At 38.8% G+C, this 22628-nt stretch overlaps 1 protein-coding gene across 3 annotated transcripts; it reads left to right on the forward strand.

The window, feature by feature from the left end:
* Window positions 1-418: 418 nt before the first annotated feature.
* On the forward strand, window positions 419-19940 carry LOC131937398 (uncharacterized). Of its 3 annotated transcripts, XM_059294796.1 has the most exons (6): window positions 9168-9297; window positions 9434-9452; window positions 17483-17603; window positions 17737-17979; window positions 18208-18357; window positions 19204-19940. In XM_059294796.1, the coding sequence occupies exons 3-6, from the start codon at window positions 17528-17530 to the stop codon at window positions 19419-19421; spliced, it is 687 nt and encodes a 228-aa protein (XP_059150779.1). In that variant the 5' UTR covers window positions 9168-9297; window positions 9434-9452; window positions 17483-17527; the 3' UTR covers window positions 19422-19940. The 3 variants fall into 3 exon arrangements, with proteins under 3 accessions (XP_059150780.1, XP_059150778.1, XP_059150779.1); XM_059294797.1 differs by lacking the exons at window positions 9168-9297; window positions 9434-9452 and adding an exon at window positions 419-514; XM_059294795.1 differs by lacking the exons at window positions 9168-9297; window positions 9434-9452 and adding an exon at window positions 8888-9114.
* The last annotated feature ends 2688 nt before the right edge of the window (window positions 19941-22628 follow it).

Raw genomic sequence — 22628 nt, forward strand, 5'->3', positions numbered from 1 at the left:
TACATTATATGGCATCTACTTAACAGTACCTTTAAAATCGAATTTGGTTAGTTATCATTTTTCTTTAAAAAAGTACTGTACGAATATTTGGTTCAGATAGGGACCTTACAAAGTTTGAAAACCTCTTCTTTGTTTTCACTGTTGTAAACATGTTATACTTATAGTGCTGCTAGTCTGGACCCAACAAGTCGCAGGATTACAATAAATATATCTCTTATAGACGTCGCTACAATTCTCTTTGTGTTCGACAACTCAGATTTTTGTGTTGGTACCTTTAAAAAAACCATTGGTTCATTCAAACAGTATACAAAATTTCATTCAAATTGAAAAAAATCCCCAAAACGTAGATAAGAAAATTATTTTTGTTTTCGTTGATAACATTTCGGGGCCACTACAACTTGTTCAGCACCCCCCCCCCCCCCCACCGTCAACGAGCTAAGGCATCAGCTACATTTCCCGTATTCTTGAGATAAAACACACCATTTCCCTGTGGCCTCCACTTGGTGTCTAGAGGGTAGGTTTTAATTCTGATTTCATTTGTTTTACACAACATCACATATAACGTCACATACATCACATATAACGTCACATACAACATCACATATAACGTCGTCACATAGAACATCGCTAGCTGACCTTTCAAATAACACACATACAAAACATAATTATTACATTTTTAAAAATTGGTGTTTTTGAGCAGTGCATAGCTGGACCAGTGGGCCTATCAGCCTACCTTTCTCTATTGTTTTAGATCTATTGGCCTACATTTCTCTATTGTTTTAGATCTATTGGTCTACATTTCTCTATTGTTTTAGATCTATTGGCCTACATTTCTCTATTGTTTTAGATCTATTGGTCTACATTTCTCTATTGTTTTAGATCTATTGGTCTACATTTCTCTATTGTTTTAGATCTATTGGTCTACATTTCTCTATTGTTTTAGATCTATTGGTCTACATTTCTCTATTGTTTTAGATCTATTGGTCTACATTTCTCTATTGTTTTAGATCTATTGGTCTACATTTCTCTATTGTTTTAGATCTATTGGTCTACATTTTTCTATTGTTTTAGATCTATTGGTCTACATTTCTCTATTGTTTTAGATCTATTGGTCTACATTTCTCTATTGTTTTAGATCTATTGGTCTACATTTCTCTATTGTTTTAGATCTATTGGTCTACATTTCTCTATTGTTTTAGATCTATTGGTCTACATTTCTCTATTGTTTTAGATCTATTGGTCTACATTTCTCTATTGTTTTAGATCTATTGGTCTACATTTCTCTATTGTTTTAGATCTATTGGTCTACATTTCTCTATTGTTTTAGATCTATTGGTCTACATTTCTCTATTGTTTTAGATCTATTGGTCTACATTTCTCTATTGTTTTAGATCTATTGGTCTACATTTCTCTATTGTTTTAGATCTATTGGTCTACATTTCTCTATTGTTTTAGATCTATTGGTCTACATTTCTCTATTGTTTTAGATCTATTGGTCTACATGTCTCTATTGTTTTAGATCTATTGGTCTACATTTCTCTATTGTTTTAGATCTATTGGTCTACATTTCTCTATTGTTTTAGATCTATTGGTCTACATTTCTCTATTGTTTTAGATCTATTGGTCTACATTTCTCTATTGTTTTAGATCTATTGGTCTACATTTCTCTATTGTTTTAGATCTATTGGTCTACATTTCTCTATGGTTTTAGATCTATTGGTCTACATTTCTCTATTGTTTTAGATCTATTGGTCTACATTTCTCTATTGTTTTAGATCTATTGGTCTACATTTCTCTATTGTTTTAGATCTATTGGTCTACATTTCTCTATTGTTTTAGATCTATTGGTCTACATTTCTCTATTGTTTTAGATCTATTGGTCTACATTTCTCTATTGTTTTAGATCTATTGGTCTACATTTCTCTATGGTTTTAGATCTATTGGTCTACATTTCTCTATTGTTTTAGATCTATTGGTCTACATTTCTCTATTGTTTTAGATCTATTGGTCTACATTTCTCTATTGTTTTAGATCTATTGGTCTACATTTCTCTATTGTTTTAGATCTATTGGTCTACATTTCTCTATGGTTTTAGATCTATTGGTCTACATTTCTCTATTGTTTTAGATCTATTGGTCTATGTGATCGATTGGCAAACACTGACGAGGAGCCACATAGATTGTTAACAGTAGTTTATTCACACCATGAGGCAAGAGAGGACGGAAGTCACGAGAGACTTATATACATAACATGTAAGGGACATCACTCAAGATAACAATATAAATATAATACTAATACAGAAGAGTGAGTTCCCTTGACCTCACAATTATCTCAATCTATTACATCCCTTTACCCTTAGAACACAATAACACATCTCTCAATAGAACAATTGATAGTATCCTAAAATCACCAATTATATTGTAACATGAACACTATGGTAGATTACATCCTTACAAACAATGCACAATATGTTACAACACAATTAAAATACAAACAATGATGTCAAAGTCCTTTTGACCTTTAAAATCATAGGTCTAACTTATTTGGGACTTTGATTGTCCTGTTTGACCTTCTCAGTGGCTTTTGATTTGGTGACTCAATATTCTGACCATTTGGATTCTCTATCTCAGGAGGTCTAGGATTTAAATCATTAACTCCAGAATTTACATTTTCTGACTCTAGACAACTTGGTTCACTCATATCAACAGAACTTGGTTGTGGAACAAACTGAGTTGGTGTGAACTGTTCAGATTTGGTGGGATTGACAGATTCACACTTATTATCTGCACAAGTTATTTTTAACTGGTCTGCATGTCTACGGACAATAAGTCCATCATTTGTTTTTACTTTATAAGACACAGGTCCTGTACATTGAACAATTTGACCTGGTATCCATTTTTCCCTTCTCCCATAGTTTCTTAGATACACATTCTCATTAACACCAAATTCTCTTTCAATGAATGTTTGTCATGATTTAATGGAACTATTTTTGAATTGGCATCTGAAAGTATTATGCTGTTATTCAGATCCTTGACTGACATAGATTTCTTTGATTGATCAATTTTCTCAGGTAATCTGATAGTGCTTTTTAGTAACCAAAAATACTGTTTAAAAGTAATATCCTGGACTATATCACTTTGCAACTGTGATCCAGTATTTGAAGTGGGTGTATTAAATGGCAAAAATCTTTTTTCTTTTCTTTTGATGTTACCCTTTTAGTTTCTGTAAGTGCTAATGATGTTAGCAAAGTTGTTTGATGATCACATTCCTTCTTACTAATGTATTCTCTTTAAAAGCATTTGAAATTGCCATATCACCATAATTATTTATTAAGTTACAAATACTTTGTTTAGGTAACTCTGACTGATAATGGACTGCATCTTCTCCATCTTTTATATTATCTTCACAAAGGTTTTTATTTCTTATTTTATATGGCCTTAAGTCATCATTCACAGACTCTTCAGGCCAACCATTCTTACAGTACTCATATACTTTTATTAAGCACTCATCTTTTTGTGTTTCTCTTTTAATATCATTCACATTTATATTGGAGTTATCCATGATAGTGAAGAGAATAAATACATCTTCTGGTACATAATTAAGGCTTTGGTTTTTTAAAGGTAATCTACTAAGACTATCTGCACTATTCTCAGATCCAGGTTTGTATTTCAATTCATAATTGTATGCAGTTAGTGTGATAGCCCATCTTTGAATTCTTGGTGAGGCATGCTCAGGTAGGGTTTTGTTTTCTCCAAATAAACCTAGCAATGGTTTATGATCTGTAAAGATGGTGAACTTCCTACCAAACAGAAACTTATGAAATTTCTTAACACCAAAAATGATGCCTAAGCCTTCCCTATCTAACTGAGAATAATTTTTCTCAGCCTGGTTCAAAGATCTACTGGCAAAAGCAATGGGTCTGTCACCCTTCTCATCCATGTGGGACAAGACTGCTCCTACACCATCTGGTGAAGCATCACATGTTAATATAAGTCTTTTCCCTGGGTCATAGTGAGTTAGTAAGGTGTCAGAAGACAAAGCCTCTTTTGCTGTATTAAAAGCAGCTTCTTGCTGTTTACCCCAGTGCCAAGTTGCATTTTTCTGTAGCAGCTTGTACAGTGGTGATAGTTTACCAGACAGATTTCCTATGAACTTTGCATAGTAATTTATCAAGCCCAAAAAAGCTCTTAGTTGTTGGGTATTTTCAGGTTTGGGTGCTTCTTTAATGGCTTTTGTTTTCTCAGGTTGAGGTCTGATACCTTGCTTGCTTAATATATAACCAAGAAAACTAATTTCTGTCAGCATGAATTGACATTTATCTTTGTTTATCTTTAAACCTTTTTCACCAACAATTTTCAAGACTTTATCAAGTGTTTTAAGATGTTCAGTGTCATTCTTACCAGTTATGTACACATTGTCAAAGTACACACAAACATTTGGAATATCCTTAAAAATACTGTCCATGACAGCTTGGAAAATTCCAGGGCTAGATGATATGCCAAAACATAGTCTTTCATATTGGTAGAGTCCTTTATGAGTGTTTATTGTCGTATAGACTTTTGAATCTGGATGCAGTTCTAGTTGAGTGTAAGCATGACTAAAGTCTAATTCAGTGAATTTGTCTCCTCCTGCCAAATTCAAAGAAATTTCCTCAATGTTAGGTATAGGGTACCTATTTAGCTCTATTTGCTTATTCGGTGTAGCTTTATTGTCTCCACAAATTCTTACAGAACCATCCTTCTTTAACACTGGCACAATGGGCGTTGCCCAATCGGAATAGTCTACCTTCTTTATGATGCCATTAGATTCCAATCTACTTAGCTCATTTTCAATTTTATTCCTCATTGCATAAGGTGGAACTCTAGCTTTGCAGTATCTTGGATTTGTGTCTTTAATGCTTATCTTCACTGTTCTATCATTTAGTAATCCAGGATTACCAAAAACACATTTATTTTCAGATATAACTTTATCTAGTGAAGTAAGACTAGATTCTCTTGCAGTGTTCAATGAACATATACTCTCCCAATTTAACTTAAGATTACTTAACCAGTTCCTACCTAGTAATGGTGGTCCGTTTCCTTCAACCACAAGAAGAGGAAGTTTAACACTTTGACCATTATAACTTACATGAACCATACACTCTCCTATTACCGGAACATTGTCACCAGTGTATGTTGTTAGACACTTGTGACATGGCTGTAGAGGCACTGATCCTCCTGTGACAGCGTCAAAATCTTTCTTTGTTATGACTGTTAGAGATGCTCCAGTGTCAAGTTGGAAGCTGATGCTCTTACCGTTGATATAAACTGGTACATTGATGGGAGCATGACTTATTGATTTCACAGAGAACAGGCTGAAATCCGGCTGCGAATCAGTTTGAGCATTTTCACAGGTAGAGTGGTTCATTGGTTGGGTTAGGTAGTCTTGGTGAGAGTTAACATAGTGCTGCCTTTGGTTGCGGTACTGTCTTGACTGGCTAGATTTAGCAACAGACGAAGACTTTGCAAAGCAGGCCTTGGCAATGTGACCTTGCTTACTGCACTTATAACAGGTTGCAGACTTGAACTTGCACCGATGAGATGCATGGGGACCTTTGCATCGATGACATTTTTGATAATTATTACTAGATTTAGATCTAGGATTTGAACGTGCAGGCTGTTTAGCATAAGTTGAAATGCTCTGATGGGGTTGGTGTTTGTTGACTAACCTGCTGTTTACTGCATGGATCTCTGAAGGTGCTAGAGATTTTGCCGCATCTGATGACTGCTGGAATGAAGTTGCGAGTTGTATTGCTTTTTCTAATGTTAGATCTGACTCGAGCAGCAACTTTCTTTGAATATCAGGGCTGTTTACACCTGTCACAAACTTTTCACATAGTCTGTCAGACAGCGTATCGCCGAATTCACAAAATCTACTTAGATGACGTAAAGCAGCAACATATTCTGATATTGACTCGTTTGGTTGACGAGTTCTACCGTCAAATCTAGCTCTACATAGAAACTTTGATGGGATAGGCGCATGGTGGTCTGTTAGCAATTTGCTCAGCTCGTTAAAGCTCTTGGTAGTTAGACTAGCTGGTGCGCATAAGTCCTTTAGTAGCCTAAATTGTTGAGGCCCTACGACTGTTAACAAAACAGCTCTCTTTTTGGCTTCTATCGTCACGTTGTTTGCTTCAAGGTAAAAGCTTAACCTATCTAGATAATCCTGAATGATTTCATCATTCGAATCAAATTCTTTTATTTGGCCATACAGCGCCATTATTCTAGAAATACTTAGCCAATATGCTCTAGCAAACCTCTTTTTTGCGTAAGTAGGTGCTCTTTCTAGTGGATTATCTATCCTTCGTCGCCAATGTGATCGATTGGCAAACACTGACGAGGAGCCACATAGATTGTTAACAGTAGTTTATTCACACCATGAGGCAAGAGAGGACGGAAGTCACGAGAGACTTATATACATAACATGTAAGGGACATCACTCAAGATAACAATATAAATATAATACTAATACAGAAGAGTGAGTTCCTTTGACCTCACAATTATCTCAATCTATTACAGTCTACATTTCTCTATTGTTTAAAGGTTTAAGCTATAAGACCCAGCCTACCACAGGCCTATTTGTCATTTTGTTCGTTAACGATTAGATGGATCCGTCATTAGCAAACATGTCGGAGTAAAACTAGTTTTTCTAATATGTTTCGATGAGATTTTAGTCTCCCCCCCCCCACCCCCCACGAAACTGATTGTTTTGTCTGTCATTTTAGGGAGCCTAGCTTTAGGTAAATCATCTCCAAAAAGAAAGTGACGACATTTGATTTTAATGCTAGAGGCGTTGGGGTCGTTTTGAAGAGTTTTTTTATTTCACGTTAAAGAAACTATATTTTGACAGCCTTTACTTGGTAAATAATGATGACTTAACTAAAAGAAGCAACAGGCTGTAGGAGAATTTAATTAACTAGGTCTAACTTTTGCCGAACATTTGCGATACTTTTTAAAAATGTTTTTAAGCGAGGTCAATCGTTAGCATTTGTTAGTAGTCGACGTATTGTCATAATTCATTAGTAATGTGCTATTTTAAGGAGCGACGGCTTTAAGTAAACAATTATAGATGAGGTGATAACGTCTCATAAACATTCTATGGGTCTGCACATGTTTTGTATTTAGAAAAAAAAATGAAATAAGCATCTTATTATAACATTAAAATGTTGGTTAAAAAAATAAGAATTACATAATTAAGTTAAATGTATTATGGTTTGTAAAAGAAAATTTGGGGGCCTCTGGCTGCTGCCCTCTCATCCCACCCCCCCACCCCTTTTTTTTTCGCTATTGGATCCATGCCTAAATAAACTAAGATCAGTGTCGTATTTTTAAAATATTTGTTTTATCTTCAAACGATTTTTATAGAAACTAAAATATTAGGTGTTTCATTTTTCTAGAAAACTTTGACGGGTCGTGTTCGCGTTATGTGTTAAACTCATGTGTCGTGTGTTCAATTTATTCAATAACGGTAACAACAGTTGGCACGGAGACCTTTTCTCGAGTTGGCCGTTTTTTAAACAAAACAAAAAAAAACAAAAACAAAAAAAAAACATAGTAATAACAGCATTGTAATAAAAAGCAATGGAGTAGGAAACATAGCAGTAACATAGCATTCAAAGATTTGGAATAAAAAAATAACATTACATAGTTATAATACAAAATGAGCTAGAATGAGGAATGAGAATATAATCGATGAATGACAAATATTGAAATGAGTCAGTTTTGGAGGTCATTAAATAAATGTTGTTTTAGTTTAGCTTTGAATATATTTTCAGATATTATAATAGTTTTATTTTAAAATAGAGATTACTCCACAAATTAGAACCAGAGTGGGCAAAGCTATGTTGACTTCATTTGTTGTATGTTGACCTTAAGTGTCGTATGCTGACCTCGTATGTTGTGTGTAGATGTGTACATGAATCAGTCCGCTGATAAGTGTGTTGTGATGTAAAGGTTGACGTCATCAGATGTGTCACGAACAGCACGTAATCTAACTCAATCTTCAATGATGTCATGAGGTTTGACGCTCTTAACACGCTAGGGAGCTGTAAACAGGTTAGGAGCTGTAAATAGGTTAGGGAGCTGTAAATAGGTTAGGGAGTTGTAGACGGATCTATAAACACATTAGGGAGCTGTAAACAGGTTAGGAGCTATATAAAGGAGTGAGAGTCGTATATGAGAAAGTCAGGCTTCAAGCAATGTGGGAGCCGTAAAGAAAAGTGAGAGCCGTGTAGAGGTGGAAGCTGTTAGGAAAGGTGTGCCATCATTACGTTAAACTTTACACTTTTAACGGCCCGATAATCGAAACCTTCAAAACTGACAAACTTAACAAACTTAAGAAACCTGACCGTATGCTTTGTTATCAGCCAACCAAACAATCCCAGATTGCTTTTGGTGCAACATCAGGCGAAGTGTTGTGTAGCTAGGTATGTCGGGGTAGGCTGGGGTGGGGGTAGGGGGTTACCTCTTAGGTTAGACTCTCTACACTCTCAGTCAGTAGCGGATTAAAGGGGGGGGGGTGAGAGGACTGCATTCAGGGGCCCCCAATTTTTAGGGGCTCCCAAATTTTTACTAAAAGCTAAAGGTTTAATGTTTGCATCACAAACTTTAATATATATATATATATATATATATATATATATATATATATATATATATATATATATATATATATATATATATATATATATAATTCGAGGGCCCCAAAATGTTACTTGTGGTGGTGTGGGAGGGGATGGGGATACTTATCTCTGTGACGCCACCAAATTGTGTAGCACTGGGAATGTTTCTGACCGACCCATCCCCCACGTCGTCATGGCTTCAAGTACCTAACTCTAAAATAGGAAATCTCCAAGCCTTAGTCACTACTGATATAGGGATTACACAAGGCTTATTCCAACCAACACAATTCGAAAGACTTATTTCAACTGCTGATCTGCTTGTGTTTTCATGTCCGATAACCGATTTGAGATAACGGAAAATTAGGGTCACTGGTTCATTGCGACTAATTGTCTTCATTAGTTCAGACCGTCCTAGCTGTCTCGTCCACCCCCATCAGGAGATTTACACTCTAGCCGTGAGTACTCGTGTGTCTCAGCAGTGTCTCAATATTCAAGTGTCTCAGTACTTAAGTGTCTCAGCGTGCGTGAGAAAAAAGTTGTCTTAAGATGATATGCTACAGAAAAAAAAGTTTGATGTTTTGAAGTAAACACACACTGCCAGTTAATGCAAAAGGGGGATTTAATTTTTAAAGGGAATCATTTGTGTTGATACACTAATTGTGTTGATACATTAGTTTTGTTGATACATTAGTTGTGTTGATACACTAGTTGTGTTGATACATAAGTTTTGTTGATACATAAGTTTTGTTGATACATAAGTTGTGTTGATACATAAGTTGTGTTGATACATCAGGTGTGTTGATACTTGAGTTTTGTTGATACATTAGTTGTGTTGATACATTAGTTGTGTTGATACATTAGTTGTGTTGATATATAAGTTTTGTTGACACCTTTAAAAAATGTATGGTTTATTTCTCATGTAGGTTTGGATGATATAACTGTTTAACAGTTAACATTATGTCTATGTTAGTGTCTATGACGGTGCTGGTGTATTTTTGATTTATTTGAATATTTTGAACGCTTTTGTTATGTTTATCGTAATTTTGCCATCTTGAAAGGTTTATGTTAAGTTAGCAATTTTGTTAAGTTTATGTTAAGTTAGCAATGTTGTTAAGTGTATGTTAAGTTAGCCATTCTTGTGTGTTAATCTGATAAGACAATGTAGTTGAATATTATGAATCAGCTAAAACTGTCAGAGATAATGAAAACTATAGTAGACTTATGACAGCCCACTACATCATCAGATCTAGATAACTTGATAGTAAAGGTCTTTTTACACACAGACACATACATGTCACCACTTACGAATATATATATATATATATATATATATATATATATATATATGTGTGTGTGTGTGTGTATATATATATATATATATATATATATATATATATATATATATATATATATATGGTAGACGACCCAATAGACTCTATCCTTTATAGTTGTTTTTAACCCCAAAGGAATCCCTGTCTGTTCTTAGACTCACGCCTGATCCCTTTCAATACGGTCAAGGAAAAAAAATAACATATAATTTATTTATTTATTTATTTACATACTATTTTTTAAAAACTTATTACTCTATTAAATACCTAAACTTATTCATTGCTTTAAATAATTTCTTTAAAAACCTGTTTATATACTGGTATTTTTTAAAACTTATTTTCTTCCTTTTTATTCGACCAAAGAAATTATTGTGTAGCTGTTCGCGCCTACATCAATAAATAATACAAGGAATACAAACATTAATTTCTTTAGTCTCGAACTGGGATTAATGTTAAACGTATTAACAAATAGTTGGTTCTAGTGGAACTTAGATCTTTTAAAAAGAGTGTCTAGCAAGGTATTGACCCTGCACTGGAAGCCAGACATAAATCCGCAGAAAATATTTCCGGTTTTTACTTTGTCTCCATGTAAAAGTAAGATCACGCCAAATATTATTTTAAATTAAATTATATCCTAATTTTACCAATTCAATTGCATAAAGTATTTAAGGCCCGAATTAACTTAGTAAAGAAACTCAATTATTGATTGTGTTTTTATACTTGTTAATTCATTAATTCTCGTTTGGCCTGCTGTTTTCCTACAGCAGCTTGCCTGAAATCTGGTTTAGATCTAGATAAATTCATTTATTCTCCAATTAGAAGAACTGTCACGCGTACCCTAATGAAAAAATTGGAAACTAATACATAACAGACAAACGTGTCGTTATTTCTTAAATTGACAGAAAAATTTAGATTTGAAATGCGCCGTGTTTGTTCAGAAAATAAGTAAATAACGTATTTGTTCTTAACTTTTATAATTAAATTTGTGTTTAACAAATGAATATATTAATTAATTAATTAACGTCTTTAAATACATTTTTATATAACATAAATACGTATTTTACAGTTCTACACATAGTGCCGATGTTCTTATCAACCGCAACCCACGAACAAAAAAAATACACTCGAGTTTTAGTTATATATATATATATATATATATATATATATATATATATATATATATATATATATATATATATATATATATATATATATGTCTTTCCAAGTTTTCTATTCCTGAACACAAACAATCAAGATGACAGACAATCACCATCTGTTTTCTTGTTTGTGTCTAGTTTACCACAGCAACTGTTGTTGGAGTATTGTTTAGAATACAAAACTTAGAACCAATTTATTTTTCAAAGGATTTAGAACCATTGTATTTGTAAAGACGGAACAGAAATGAACCCTCAGTTTCTTACACACAAGGAAATAATTTGATAGGAAAAGTGGAATTTACAAAACTAATTTGAAAACTTGGAGATCATGTGAAGTATAAGTGGTCCATGACCAACCTCTACCCACGCGCATGCGTCAACATAGTTTAATCTCTAGGCACGTCATAGTTGAGAAAATGTGTTGGACCGAAACACGTAGGGCCCATGTTGACTCTAGATAAGGTTGTTTGGTTCAGTCATGGCACACTTTGGTCCCTGGGGGTGGGGAAATAAGCCCGTGTCCCTGGGGGTGGGGAAATAAGCCCGTGTCCCCGTGCAGGGAAAAAGTTCAACTCCATGTCACATAGACACACAATAAAACCATTTTCTCTGTAAGGAAATTAAAGATAGCTTACATTGTTTTATGCTATAAATCTGGCGGGGGTGTTTTGATTGTGATGTTATGTAGGGTAGATGGCGTTTATAAAAAGTTTTAACTACTTTGTTACTTTTTAACAACTAATTTTTTCAATACAAAACTTTCCAATTATTTATAGCGATATAATAAGCGATTTGCTCCGACATTCCCATATTTTTTGTTGCACCGATTGTCGTAGTTTTGTGTGTAACAGAACAATGTGACGTCATATGATGACGTGTTCTGGAGACCCTATTGCATAATATGATATGTCAGGTGACAACAAAGGATTCACGCTATGGTCTATTTTTAGCGCTTTTTATTGGCTAACAACCTGTACCAGCAGCCTAACCCACGACCCACAACTCACCAACCCTAACCTATGACCCACAACTCACCAACCCTAACCCACGACCCACAACTCACCAACCCTAACCCACAACTCACCAACCCTAACCCATGACCCACAACTCACCAACCCTAACCCACAACTCACCAACCCTAACCCATGACCCACAACTCACCAACCCTAACCTATGACCCACAACTCACCAACCCTAACCTACAACTCACCAACCCTAACCTATGACCCACAACTCACCAACCCTAACCCACAACTCACCAACCCTAACCCACGACCCACAACTCACCAACCCTAACCCATGACCCACAACTTACCAACCCTAACCCATGACCCACAACTCACCAACCCTAACCCACGACCCACAACTCACCAACCCTAACCCACGACCCACAACTCACCAACCCTAATCCACGACCCACAACTCACCAACCCTAACCCACGACCCACAACTCACCAACCCTAACCCATGACCCACAACTTACCAACCCTAACCCATGACCCACAACTCACCAACCCTAACCCACAACTCACCAACCCTAACCCACGACCCACAACTCACCAACCCTAACCCACAACTCACCAACCCTAACCCACGACCCACAACTCACCAACCCTAACCCACGACCCACAACTCACCAACCCTAACCCACGACCCACAACTTACCAACCCTAACCCATGACCCACAACTCACCAACCCTAACCCATGACCCACAACTCACCAACCCTAACCCATAACTCACCAACCCTAACCCACGACCCACAACTCACCAACCCTAATCCATGACCCACAACTCACCAACCCTAACCCACAACTCACCAACCCTAACCCACGACCCACAACTCACCAACCCTAACCCACAACTCACCAACCCTAACCCACGACCCACAACTCACCAACCCTAACCCATGACCCACAACTCACCAACCCTAACCCATGACCCACAACTCACCAACCCCGACCCACAACTTACCAACCCTAACCCATGACCCACAACTCACCAACCCTAACCCATGACCCACAACTCACCAACCCTAACCCATGACCCACAACTCACCAACCCTAACCCATGACCCACAACTCACCAACCCCGACCCACAACTCACCAACCCTAACCCACGACCCACAACTCACCAACCCTAACCCACGACCCACAACTCACCAACCCTAACCCATGACCCACAACTTACCAACCCTAACCCATGACCCACAACTCACCAACCCTAACCCACGACCCACAACTCACCAACCCTAACCCACAACTCACCAACCCTAACCCACAACTCACCAACCCTAACCCACAACTCACCAACCCTAACCCACGACCCACAACTCACCAACCCTAACCCATGACCCACAACTCACCAACCCTAACCCACGACCCACAACTCACCAACCCCACGACCCACAACTCACCAACCCTAACCCATGACCCACAACTCACCAACCCTAACCCACGACCCACAACTCACCAACCCCACGACCCACAACTCACCAACCCTAACCCACGACCCACAACTCACCAACCCTAACCCACGACCCACAACTCACCAACCCTAACCCACGACCCACAACTCACCAACCCCACGACCCACAACTCACCAACCCTAACCCACGACCCACAACTCACCAACCCCGACCCACAACTCACCAACCCTAACCCATGACCCACAACTCACCAACCCTAACCCACGACCCACAACTTACCAACCCTAACCCACGACCCACAACTCACCAACCCCACGACCCACAACTCACCAACCCTAACCCATGACCCACAACTCACCAACCCTAACCCATGACCCACAACTCACCAACCCTAACCCATGACCCACAACTTACCAACCCTAACCCACGACCCACAACTCACCAACCCCACGACCCACAACTCACCAACCCTAACCCATGACCCACAACTCACCAACCCTAACCCATGACCCACAACTCACCAACCCTAACCCATGACCCACAACTTACCAACCCTAACCCACGACCCACAACTCACCAACCCTAACCCACGACCCACAACTCACCAACCCTAACCCACGACCCACAACTTACCAACCCTAACCCATGACCCACAACTTACCAACCCTAACCCACGACCCACAACTCACCAACCCCACGACCCACAACTCACCAACCCTAACCCATAATTCACCAACCCTAACCCACAACTCACCAACCCCACGACCCACAACTCACCAACCCTAACCCATAATTCACCAACCCTAACCCACGACCCACAACTCACCAACCCTAACCCATAATTCACCAACCCTAACCCACGACCCACAACTCACCAACCCTAACCCATAATTCACCAACCCTAACCCACGACCCACAACTCACCAACCCTAACCCATGACCCACAACTCACCAACCCTAACCCACGACCCACAACTCACCAACCCTAACCCACGACCCACAACTCACCAACCCTAACCCACGACCCACAACTCACCAACCCTAACCCACGACCCACAACTCACCAACCCTAACCCATAATTCACCAACCCTAACCCACGACCCACAACTCACCAACCCTAACCCATGACCCACAACTCACCAACCCTAACCCATGACCCACAACTCACCAACCCTAACCCATGACCCACAACTCACCAACCCTAACCCACAACTCACCAACCCTAACCCATGACCCACAACTCACCAACCCTAACCCACGACCCACAACTCACCAACCCTAACCCATGACCCACAACTCACCAACCCTAACCCATGACCCACAACTCACCAACCCTAACCCAACATATTTTCTCCTAAAGCCTCTTATCTCTACTAAAGACCAACACGGCAACTGTACTAGGTCAGATTGTGTTATCTGGGAAAATGTTGCCCAAAACCGTCTTGTGTAAACATGGAAATTTCAATCGTTTCAATTCAGATTAGAGAAAATCGATTGTTTATACACCATATCATTTTTTTAAAAAAACACGTGTGCCATGATTTCAACTTTCTAATATGTGTTTGTGTTGTGTGTGTTTAAGTGGTGTGTGCTGTTGGCTGTGTGTGTGTTTTTGGTTTCGGTGGTCATTAATCAAGTCCAGCCTTTGGTTAAAATTAAAAGGAAAAAACTTTGAGTTTTAACACGTAACACCGTGGCCATTTTGAAATAGGTCAACAACAAAAAAATGGAGCGAGCATGTAGATCATACACATACAAATCAGCTTCTTTCTTAGGAACACTTTTTAAGTAACTTGCTAACCCCGTGTACTTTTAGATGTGTGACGTTTTTTTTTCTTCTTCCTAAAACTGAGTTATTAAAGAGTAAACAGCGCCGGCTATTAGTTGTGGCGCCGGTTTGTTTACACTAACTCTGGGGCGTGCTGTATGAACGCCTTCAGTGTACGTTAATCACACTCCGTAAGAGTGATTTTTCCTAATCCTTCTCGAATATTCTTATATAACACTACGGGGAATGGCAACTAGGAGTATAGACATGATTTTAATCTATTTTTTTAATTACTTAAACTTTTTAAAACATAGAATAGAATCTCGTAGAAAAAAAGAATTGCGCACCAACTGAACGACAAACAATATGTGTATAATAGTGCGGAATAATATTAGTACTTAACAAATTCAAATGCGTTTTTTGAGAAGTCGGAAATAGCGTAAATTACTCCATCCACTCACCAGAAATAGCTCAAAATTTGAAAGAAGGCAGAGAATTAGATATTTTACTTATATGTGAAACTTTGTTTATTTATCTGAAAAAAAAACTAAAAGTAGAATAAGTTCCACTTCCGTTTATCGGAAATCGCTGAAAAGTTGAAACATGATCACAAATTCAATATAATACTTATATATGAAATTTTATCAACCCATCTGTAACGGTACTCAAGTTATCGTGTTTACAGACATACACACACACATACAAATTGCTATAAATGTAAATCTACAACAGTCCTCACATGTCGAATGATAAGCATAGTAATGCAATTGTGGAAGAATTCGGTACAAGGATATTATACCAGTGGCGTAGCGAGGTCGGGTGTCACCCGGTGCGGCACTTAATGGTGTCACCCCCCCCCCCCAGAGGCATAGAGACCCTTCCCAGGGACAAACTTTCAAATTTTCGATTTGCACCCCCCCCTCAAACTTTCGATTTGCACCCCCCCCTCGAGTTTTCGATTTGCACCCCCCCCCCTCAAACTTTCGATTTGCACCCCCCCTCGAGTTTTTCTCTATATATTTTGCTATTTTTTGCCTTGGCGTCACCCCCCTAAATGGTGTCACCCGGTGCGGTCCGCACCCCCCGCCCCCCCTCGCTACGCCCCTGTATTATACGCTACAAATAATGCATGTCTGAGGCATATCTAATATACAAAGTTCAAATAGAGTATGCTCATCTGTATGTGGCGAACGGATATGCTGGGAATTACAAGCATAATGAAAAAAAAACTCAACTTTGTCGCCATCGTGTAATATGTTTAATGTGTTACTTTTTGTACTAACATAATTGATGTCTAGAAAACTCAATATTGATCGTTTTTAAACGAAATTTTCATTTTAGAACTTATCATTTTAACTAACGTAATGCGTAAAAAACAGGAGCGAACTCAATATATTAAACTTCACGTAGATTTTAATTTTGTCTGAAGAAAAGTATACAAACTACGTCTTTTTGTACCAATTATTTACCTTGATAGATCACCTACAAAAAATGTACTTGTTTATGTTTGCGTTTGTTTGAATTAGCGTTTAGTATTATGTTTGTGTTTACGTTTATAGTTTCGTTTGCGTTTAAGTTTATATTTGCATTATGTTTGCGTTCATTTTTGCGTTTGTTTTTTATTTTGTGTTTATATTTTCACCAACGTCCATATTACATATGGAGCTTTGATTGAAAATTTAATAAATTCCCAAACACATGGCAGCACAGGGTATAGGATACTTAATGAGCACATAAGTCACGGCCGTTTTCAAATAACTTTTACCTAAAACGCCAATGCCGGGCCCGACCGGTACAGCTACTATATGTATATAAGAGTAACAATATGATATAGGATGGTAAACCTAACTTAATTAAATTATACCTTAAGTTAAGTTCAGTGTAAAATTGGGTTTATAAGACATTTTTAAATTAAAAACATTTCCAAGAAGTAAAAAATTCCTTTCTTTATTACTTCGTTAGCACACATTATTTTAATAAATCCCTCTTCAATTTCGATAATTTACACTTAGCAAATTGTTTGTGTCTAGAGAAGCCCCGACGTTCCCACTTTGTAACATAATTTACTGAGTCAAAGGGGGAGGTTGTAGTTGCCACTCACCTACCTCTAATGCTTCACGAAATTAAATCTTTCTCCACAGACTGACAATCATTTCACATAGATCTAACGTCTGCCAAAACAGAAAATGTCCCGGATCTTATGTCTGCTGCTTCTGCTTTCGTCTGCTACATTTTGTTTGGCCTCAAGTTCACCCAAGTATTGTACGTTTTTAAAAAATTGTGTTCATTTTTGTTATTGGTTTAGTTGTTTGTGACTTTTTAAAATCTATGTTCATGTATGTTAATCGCCTAATTGTTTTCAAAGATTAATAATTTGAAAGCGTTTCATCCCAAGTGTTTCTGAACAACTACTGCGGTGAAACTGTGACTGTCAAGGGTTCGACCATCCTGAAGTCCACCATATTCCAGGATAATGACTGCAAAGTAACGCTTGTAGCCGCCAATGGTAACAACCTGGTGGCACACTTCAACTTGTACAAGCAGACGTCTGGGGTTGCTGCCCTTGCTCACCTGTTCACTGGCGACTGCTTGTCTGAGTACATTCAGTTGTACAATGAAGTTAATCGGCCAAAAATGGGTGAGTACACCATACAAAGACATATAGAGCACACACAGGCAGACACACAGAGGCAGATACACACATACACTAAAGCTCCTGCTCATAGTGCTAAATATATTGTAAACAAACACACTATGATTTCTGGGTGGAATATGTTAGTTAAAATAATTTACACGGCGAAGTCGAGAGCCGATATTAAGTACTGTTTGTTTGGATAAAACTATTTATATTTTTTTTATTCCCCAGGAAGCCACGGCTACTGCAAGTCTGTGAGACCAACTGACCACTACCAACTGGGCCAGTCTGGAAGATTTGAGTACCACGGTGTTTTCCTCAAGTACCTGACCTTTGAGCTTTTGATCACTGAGACGTACAAAAAGTCCACGCCAGATGAAGGTAGGTTGTGGTCATTTTGTTGCTTTCATATGGTTTTTTTTTGTGTGTTCATATTATTCGTTGTATTGTAGTCAATATTTGGGCATCGAAATCTTATGTTAAATATATAATTCTCTTCATGGAGACCATAGAAAACAGCAAGCTGTAAGCACGCCTAGCAGCCCCCCTCACTTTCCTCTCTAGGCATATCCCTACCACCCCCACCCCCACATGGTCTGGTGAGCTGTGGTTCACGCTAAATGTTTACAATCGTAGAGACGGGTTTAGTGACGGCTATTAGGGGCAGATAATTTAGTTTGAAACTATTTTAAACGTAGGGGAGGTAACTAAAAGGAGGCTGCTTTCATGAGGGGGGGGGGGGGGGTAGCGTAAGGGTTGGGGGAAAGGAGGGGGGTTATCGTCCTTAACGACCTACTGATAGTATTTTAAAGCAAATATTTTCAGTGGCAGCACTGGTACTGTCGAATTCACAAATTATAAATTACTGAAAAGTAGAGAATAAACAACTAAATAGCGGCATATGATACGCCGCGGGTCGGCTCGTGTTAAATATTTCCAGAACTATAATTTTAATGACCGGTGGTGTCAGAGTCATTCAAATGGATTTTCTGGCCTTTCTCCACATGACTCTGTTAGGGCTGATGGCGTCACACATGAACAGTTAATCAAACTATATTATTGGCTTTTTGTCACAATTAGTCCTCATATTTTAAAAATCTGCTGTCATCGGTCTTGGTTGGTGGGTTGTTTTGTCCTTCATTGTGTGGACATTTTGTTGTCCTTATGTGTAGCACAACATAGTAACAGTTTCACACGACATAACACCTGTTGTTTCATCTTGTCCAGAATGTCCAGCTGGTCAGTTTGACTGTGACTGGGAAGACAACTGTGTGGACGAGGACCTTAAGTGTAACGGCTACAACGACTGCGGTAATGACGATGATGAAAACGATGGTTGTGGGCTGTCTAAGGTCATCATCATCGGCATCGTCGTTGGAGTCATCGCAGCTATCGCTCTCATCATCGGTATAGGCTTTGGTGTGGTCAAGGCCATGAAACACTGATAGGTCACGGCCGTAAGGTGGTGATAGGTCAAGTTTGTAAGGCGTCGCTAGGTCAACCAGGATTTAATGCACATTCCATGGATTTCTTATTATTTAAACTAGATTGCTAACTATAAATCATTATTGACCTCGTAGATTTCTGTACATTATAAAGGCCCTGTTTTGTCCACCTATTGGTTGTTTGCAGCATTTAAATATCGTGATGTCATTTAAAATATTCATGGTTGGTGGACATTTCTTTTACTGCTGACGGTAGCATATCACTGGTTTCTATATTTCTTTTAGCTGTTTGTGTTTATACATTTCTTGACGACTGGACCGAATCTTTGATTCTGTAAATATTTCTTAGACTCAGCAATATCGTTCTTGTATCTTGTGTTACCATTCAGTCAAACCTTGACTTGTACGTCGACATTTGTCGTTATTCCCATCGTCTCTCATCTCTAACACACAATTATCATCTTCTTTTTTTGATTGATGTCAATAACTTACTGAATAAAAACTTATCTCATAACCCAATTGCTTGCATTTCGTTTTCGAATTGTAATTGCAATAATGTTACGTTTTTTTTAAAAAGTTGTTCTGTCGTGTTTTGATCATAGACATTATTTTAAAAGAGCCAGGATTGATGACACTACCAGTATACAGGCATGTCTGGGCGTATGTTGGTTTGAACGTGGCAATAATAAACAAGCACAAGCAACTACCCGCTTGACCATCCAGCACCAGGTGCAGTCTGTGATATCGGCACTCGTCAGGTGGTCAGTCAAGTGGCCAGTCAGGTGGTCAGTCAGGTGGTCAGTCAGGTGGTCAGTCAGGTGGTCAGTCAGGTGGTCAGTCAGGTGGTCAGTCAGGTGGTCAGTCAGGTGGTCAGTCAGGTGGTCAGTCAGGTGGTCAGTCAGGTGGTCAGTCAGGTTGTCAGTCAGGTGGCCAGTCAGGTGGTCAGTCAAGTGGTCAGTCAGGTGGTCAGTCAGGTGGTCAGTCAAGTGGCCAGTCAGGTGGTCAGTCAGGTGGTCAGTCAAGTGGCCAGTCAGGTGGTCAGTCAGGTGGTCAGTCAGGTGGTCAGTCAGGTGGTCAGTCAGGTGGTCAGTCAGGTGGTCAGTCAGGTGGTCAGTCAGGTGGTCAGTCAGGTGGTCAGTCAGGTGGTCAGTCAGGTGGTCAGTCAGGTGGTCAGTCAGGTGGTCAGTCAGGTGGTCAGTCAGGTGGTCAGTCAGGTGGTCAGTCAGGTGGTCAGTCAGGTGGTCAGTCAGGTGGTCAGTCAGGTGGTCAGTCAGGTGGCCAGTCAGGTGGCCAGTCAGGTGGTCAGTCAGGTGGTCAGTCAGGTGGTCAGTCAAGTGGCCAGTCAGGTGGTCAGTCAGGTGGTCAGTCAAGTGGCCAGTCAGGTGGTCAGTCAGGTGGTCAGTCAGGTGGTCAGTCAGGTGGTCAGTCAGGTGGTCAGTCAGGTGGTCAGTCAGGTGGTCAGTCAGGTGGTCAGTCAGGTGGTAAGTCAGGTGGTAAGTCAGGTGGTCAGTCAGGTGGTCAGTCAGGTGGTCAGTCAGGTGGTCAGTCAGGTGGTCAGTCAGGTGGTCAGTCAGGTGGTCAGTAAGGTGGTCAGTCAGGTGGTCAGTCAGGTGGTCAGTCAGGTAAGACGGTGGTCAGTCAGGTGGCCAGTCAGGTGAGACGGTGGTCAGTCAGGTGGTCAGTCAGGTGAGACGGTGGTGAGTCAGGTGAGACGGTGGTCAGTCAGGTGGTCAGTCAGGTGGTCAGTCAGGTGGTCAGTCAGGTGGTCAGTCAGGTGGTCAGTCAGGTGAGACGGTGGTCAGTCAGGTGGTCAGTCAGGTGGTCAGTCAGGTGGTCAGTCAGGTGGTCAGTCAGGTGGTCAGTCAGGTGGTCAGTCAGGTGGTCAGTCAGGTGGTCAGTCAGGTGAGACGGTGGTCAGTCAGGTGGTCAGTCAGGTTGTCAGTCAGGTGGTCAGTCAGGTGAGACGGTGGTCAGTCAGGTTGTCAGTCAGGTGGTCAGTCAGGTGAGACGGTGGTCAGTCAGGTAAGCTGAAAGTCAGTTAGGTGAGCAGGTAGTCAGTCACGTGTGTGAGGGGGTATGTGTGCACGTTCTATGTTGTTTTTTTATATCTTTTAGGCACATTATGGACACAAATTATGGCATTTATAGTAGTTTTATAAGTACCATATCTTATTACAAGATTGTAGAAAACCTATTTAATAATAATTTTTTTTTCCAATTGGACAAAAGCTAAAACTAAAAATTAAGCGTTCATTAGCAACATTAATTTTAAAAGCGTTAAATATTTCTCACCTGACGCGTAAAAATATTTTTAACACAAAATCTAACAGCAAGCTTTAAATGCACGGAAGGTAATAAAATAAACCTAATTTGCTTTCAATCATAAGAGCTTTAGTATCTCTTGAGATCTTTTACATATTTTAGCAACCAAATAGTTTATTGTTTTAATTTCAGTGCGTTTAGTAAAAGCTGGTTACTAGAATGAGTTTTTTTAATAATTTGTTTTATTTTCTACCTTTTAGTAATTCACAATTTATAAACTAGACTGCATAGGCTAAAAGTATTTGCTTTAAAGCTTCGTCATTAGCTTGCGATTTCTGAAAGACGACTATCATCTCTTTCTCAAAGCAATCGTCCGTGACCACAGTTCACAGACGACAGCAAGCTGATCAAGGATTTTTTTAGATCTAAATCTTGCTACATGTCTTGGTTTCGAGATCGTTTAAAAACTTTATTATCTTCCCTTAATAGCCTTTACTAGCTTGACTTAGCTTTACCATTGTAAACTTTCTGAAAATAGATCGGTGAATCAACTAGCTAGTTATCTTCCTTCCTGTTGTTGAAAATAGTAATCTTTAAATATCTTTTTGTGACTAATTAAGCATCTAATTTTTTTTTAATTTGGATACTCTTGCATTGTTATCGAAGAAAAAGGTCTCTGAAAAGTTTAAACGAAATCACTGTATTAGAAGTGGGTTAAAAGTTGAGTTACAAGATTTGCCACAATCCCACAAACAAACCAACAGACATCTTGAACTAAGTTAAATCTTGTAAAATCACCTGCATCATACAGGAGAGTTACCTCGTCGGAAAAAATTTCCACCAAATAAATAATGTCTCGATTGAAGTAAATAATAAATAATGTATCAGGATTTTGCTCTTGGTTTGTCGGTAATCAAAGAATTTAAGCGCTGAATTACAAGGTTT

This window comes from Physella acuta, unplaced genomic scaffold (assembly GCF_028476545.2).
Source record: "Physella acuta isolate Inbredline_101_S28 unplaced genomic scaffold, ASM2847654v3 ptg000209l, whole genome shotgun sequence".
NCBI classification, from domain to species: domain Eukaryota; kingdom Metazoa; phylum Mollusca; class Gastropoda; family Physidae; genus Physella; species Physella acuta.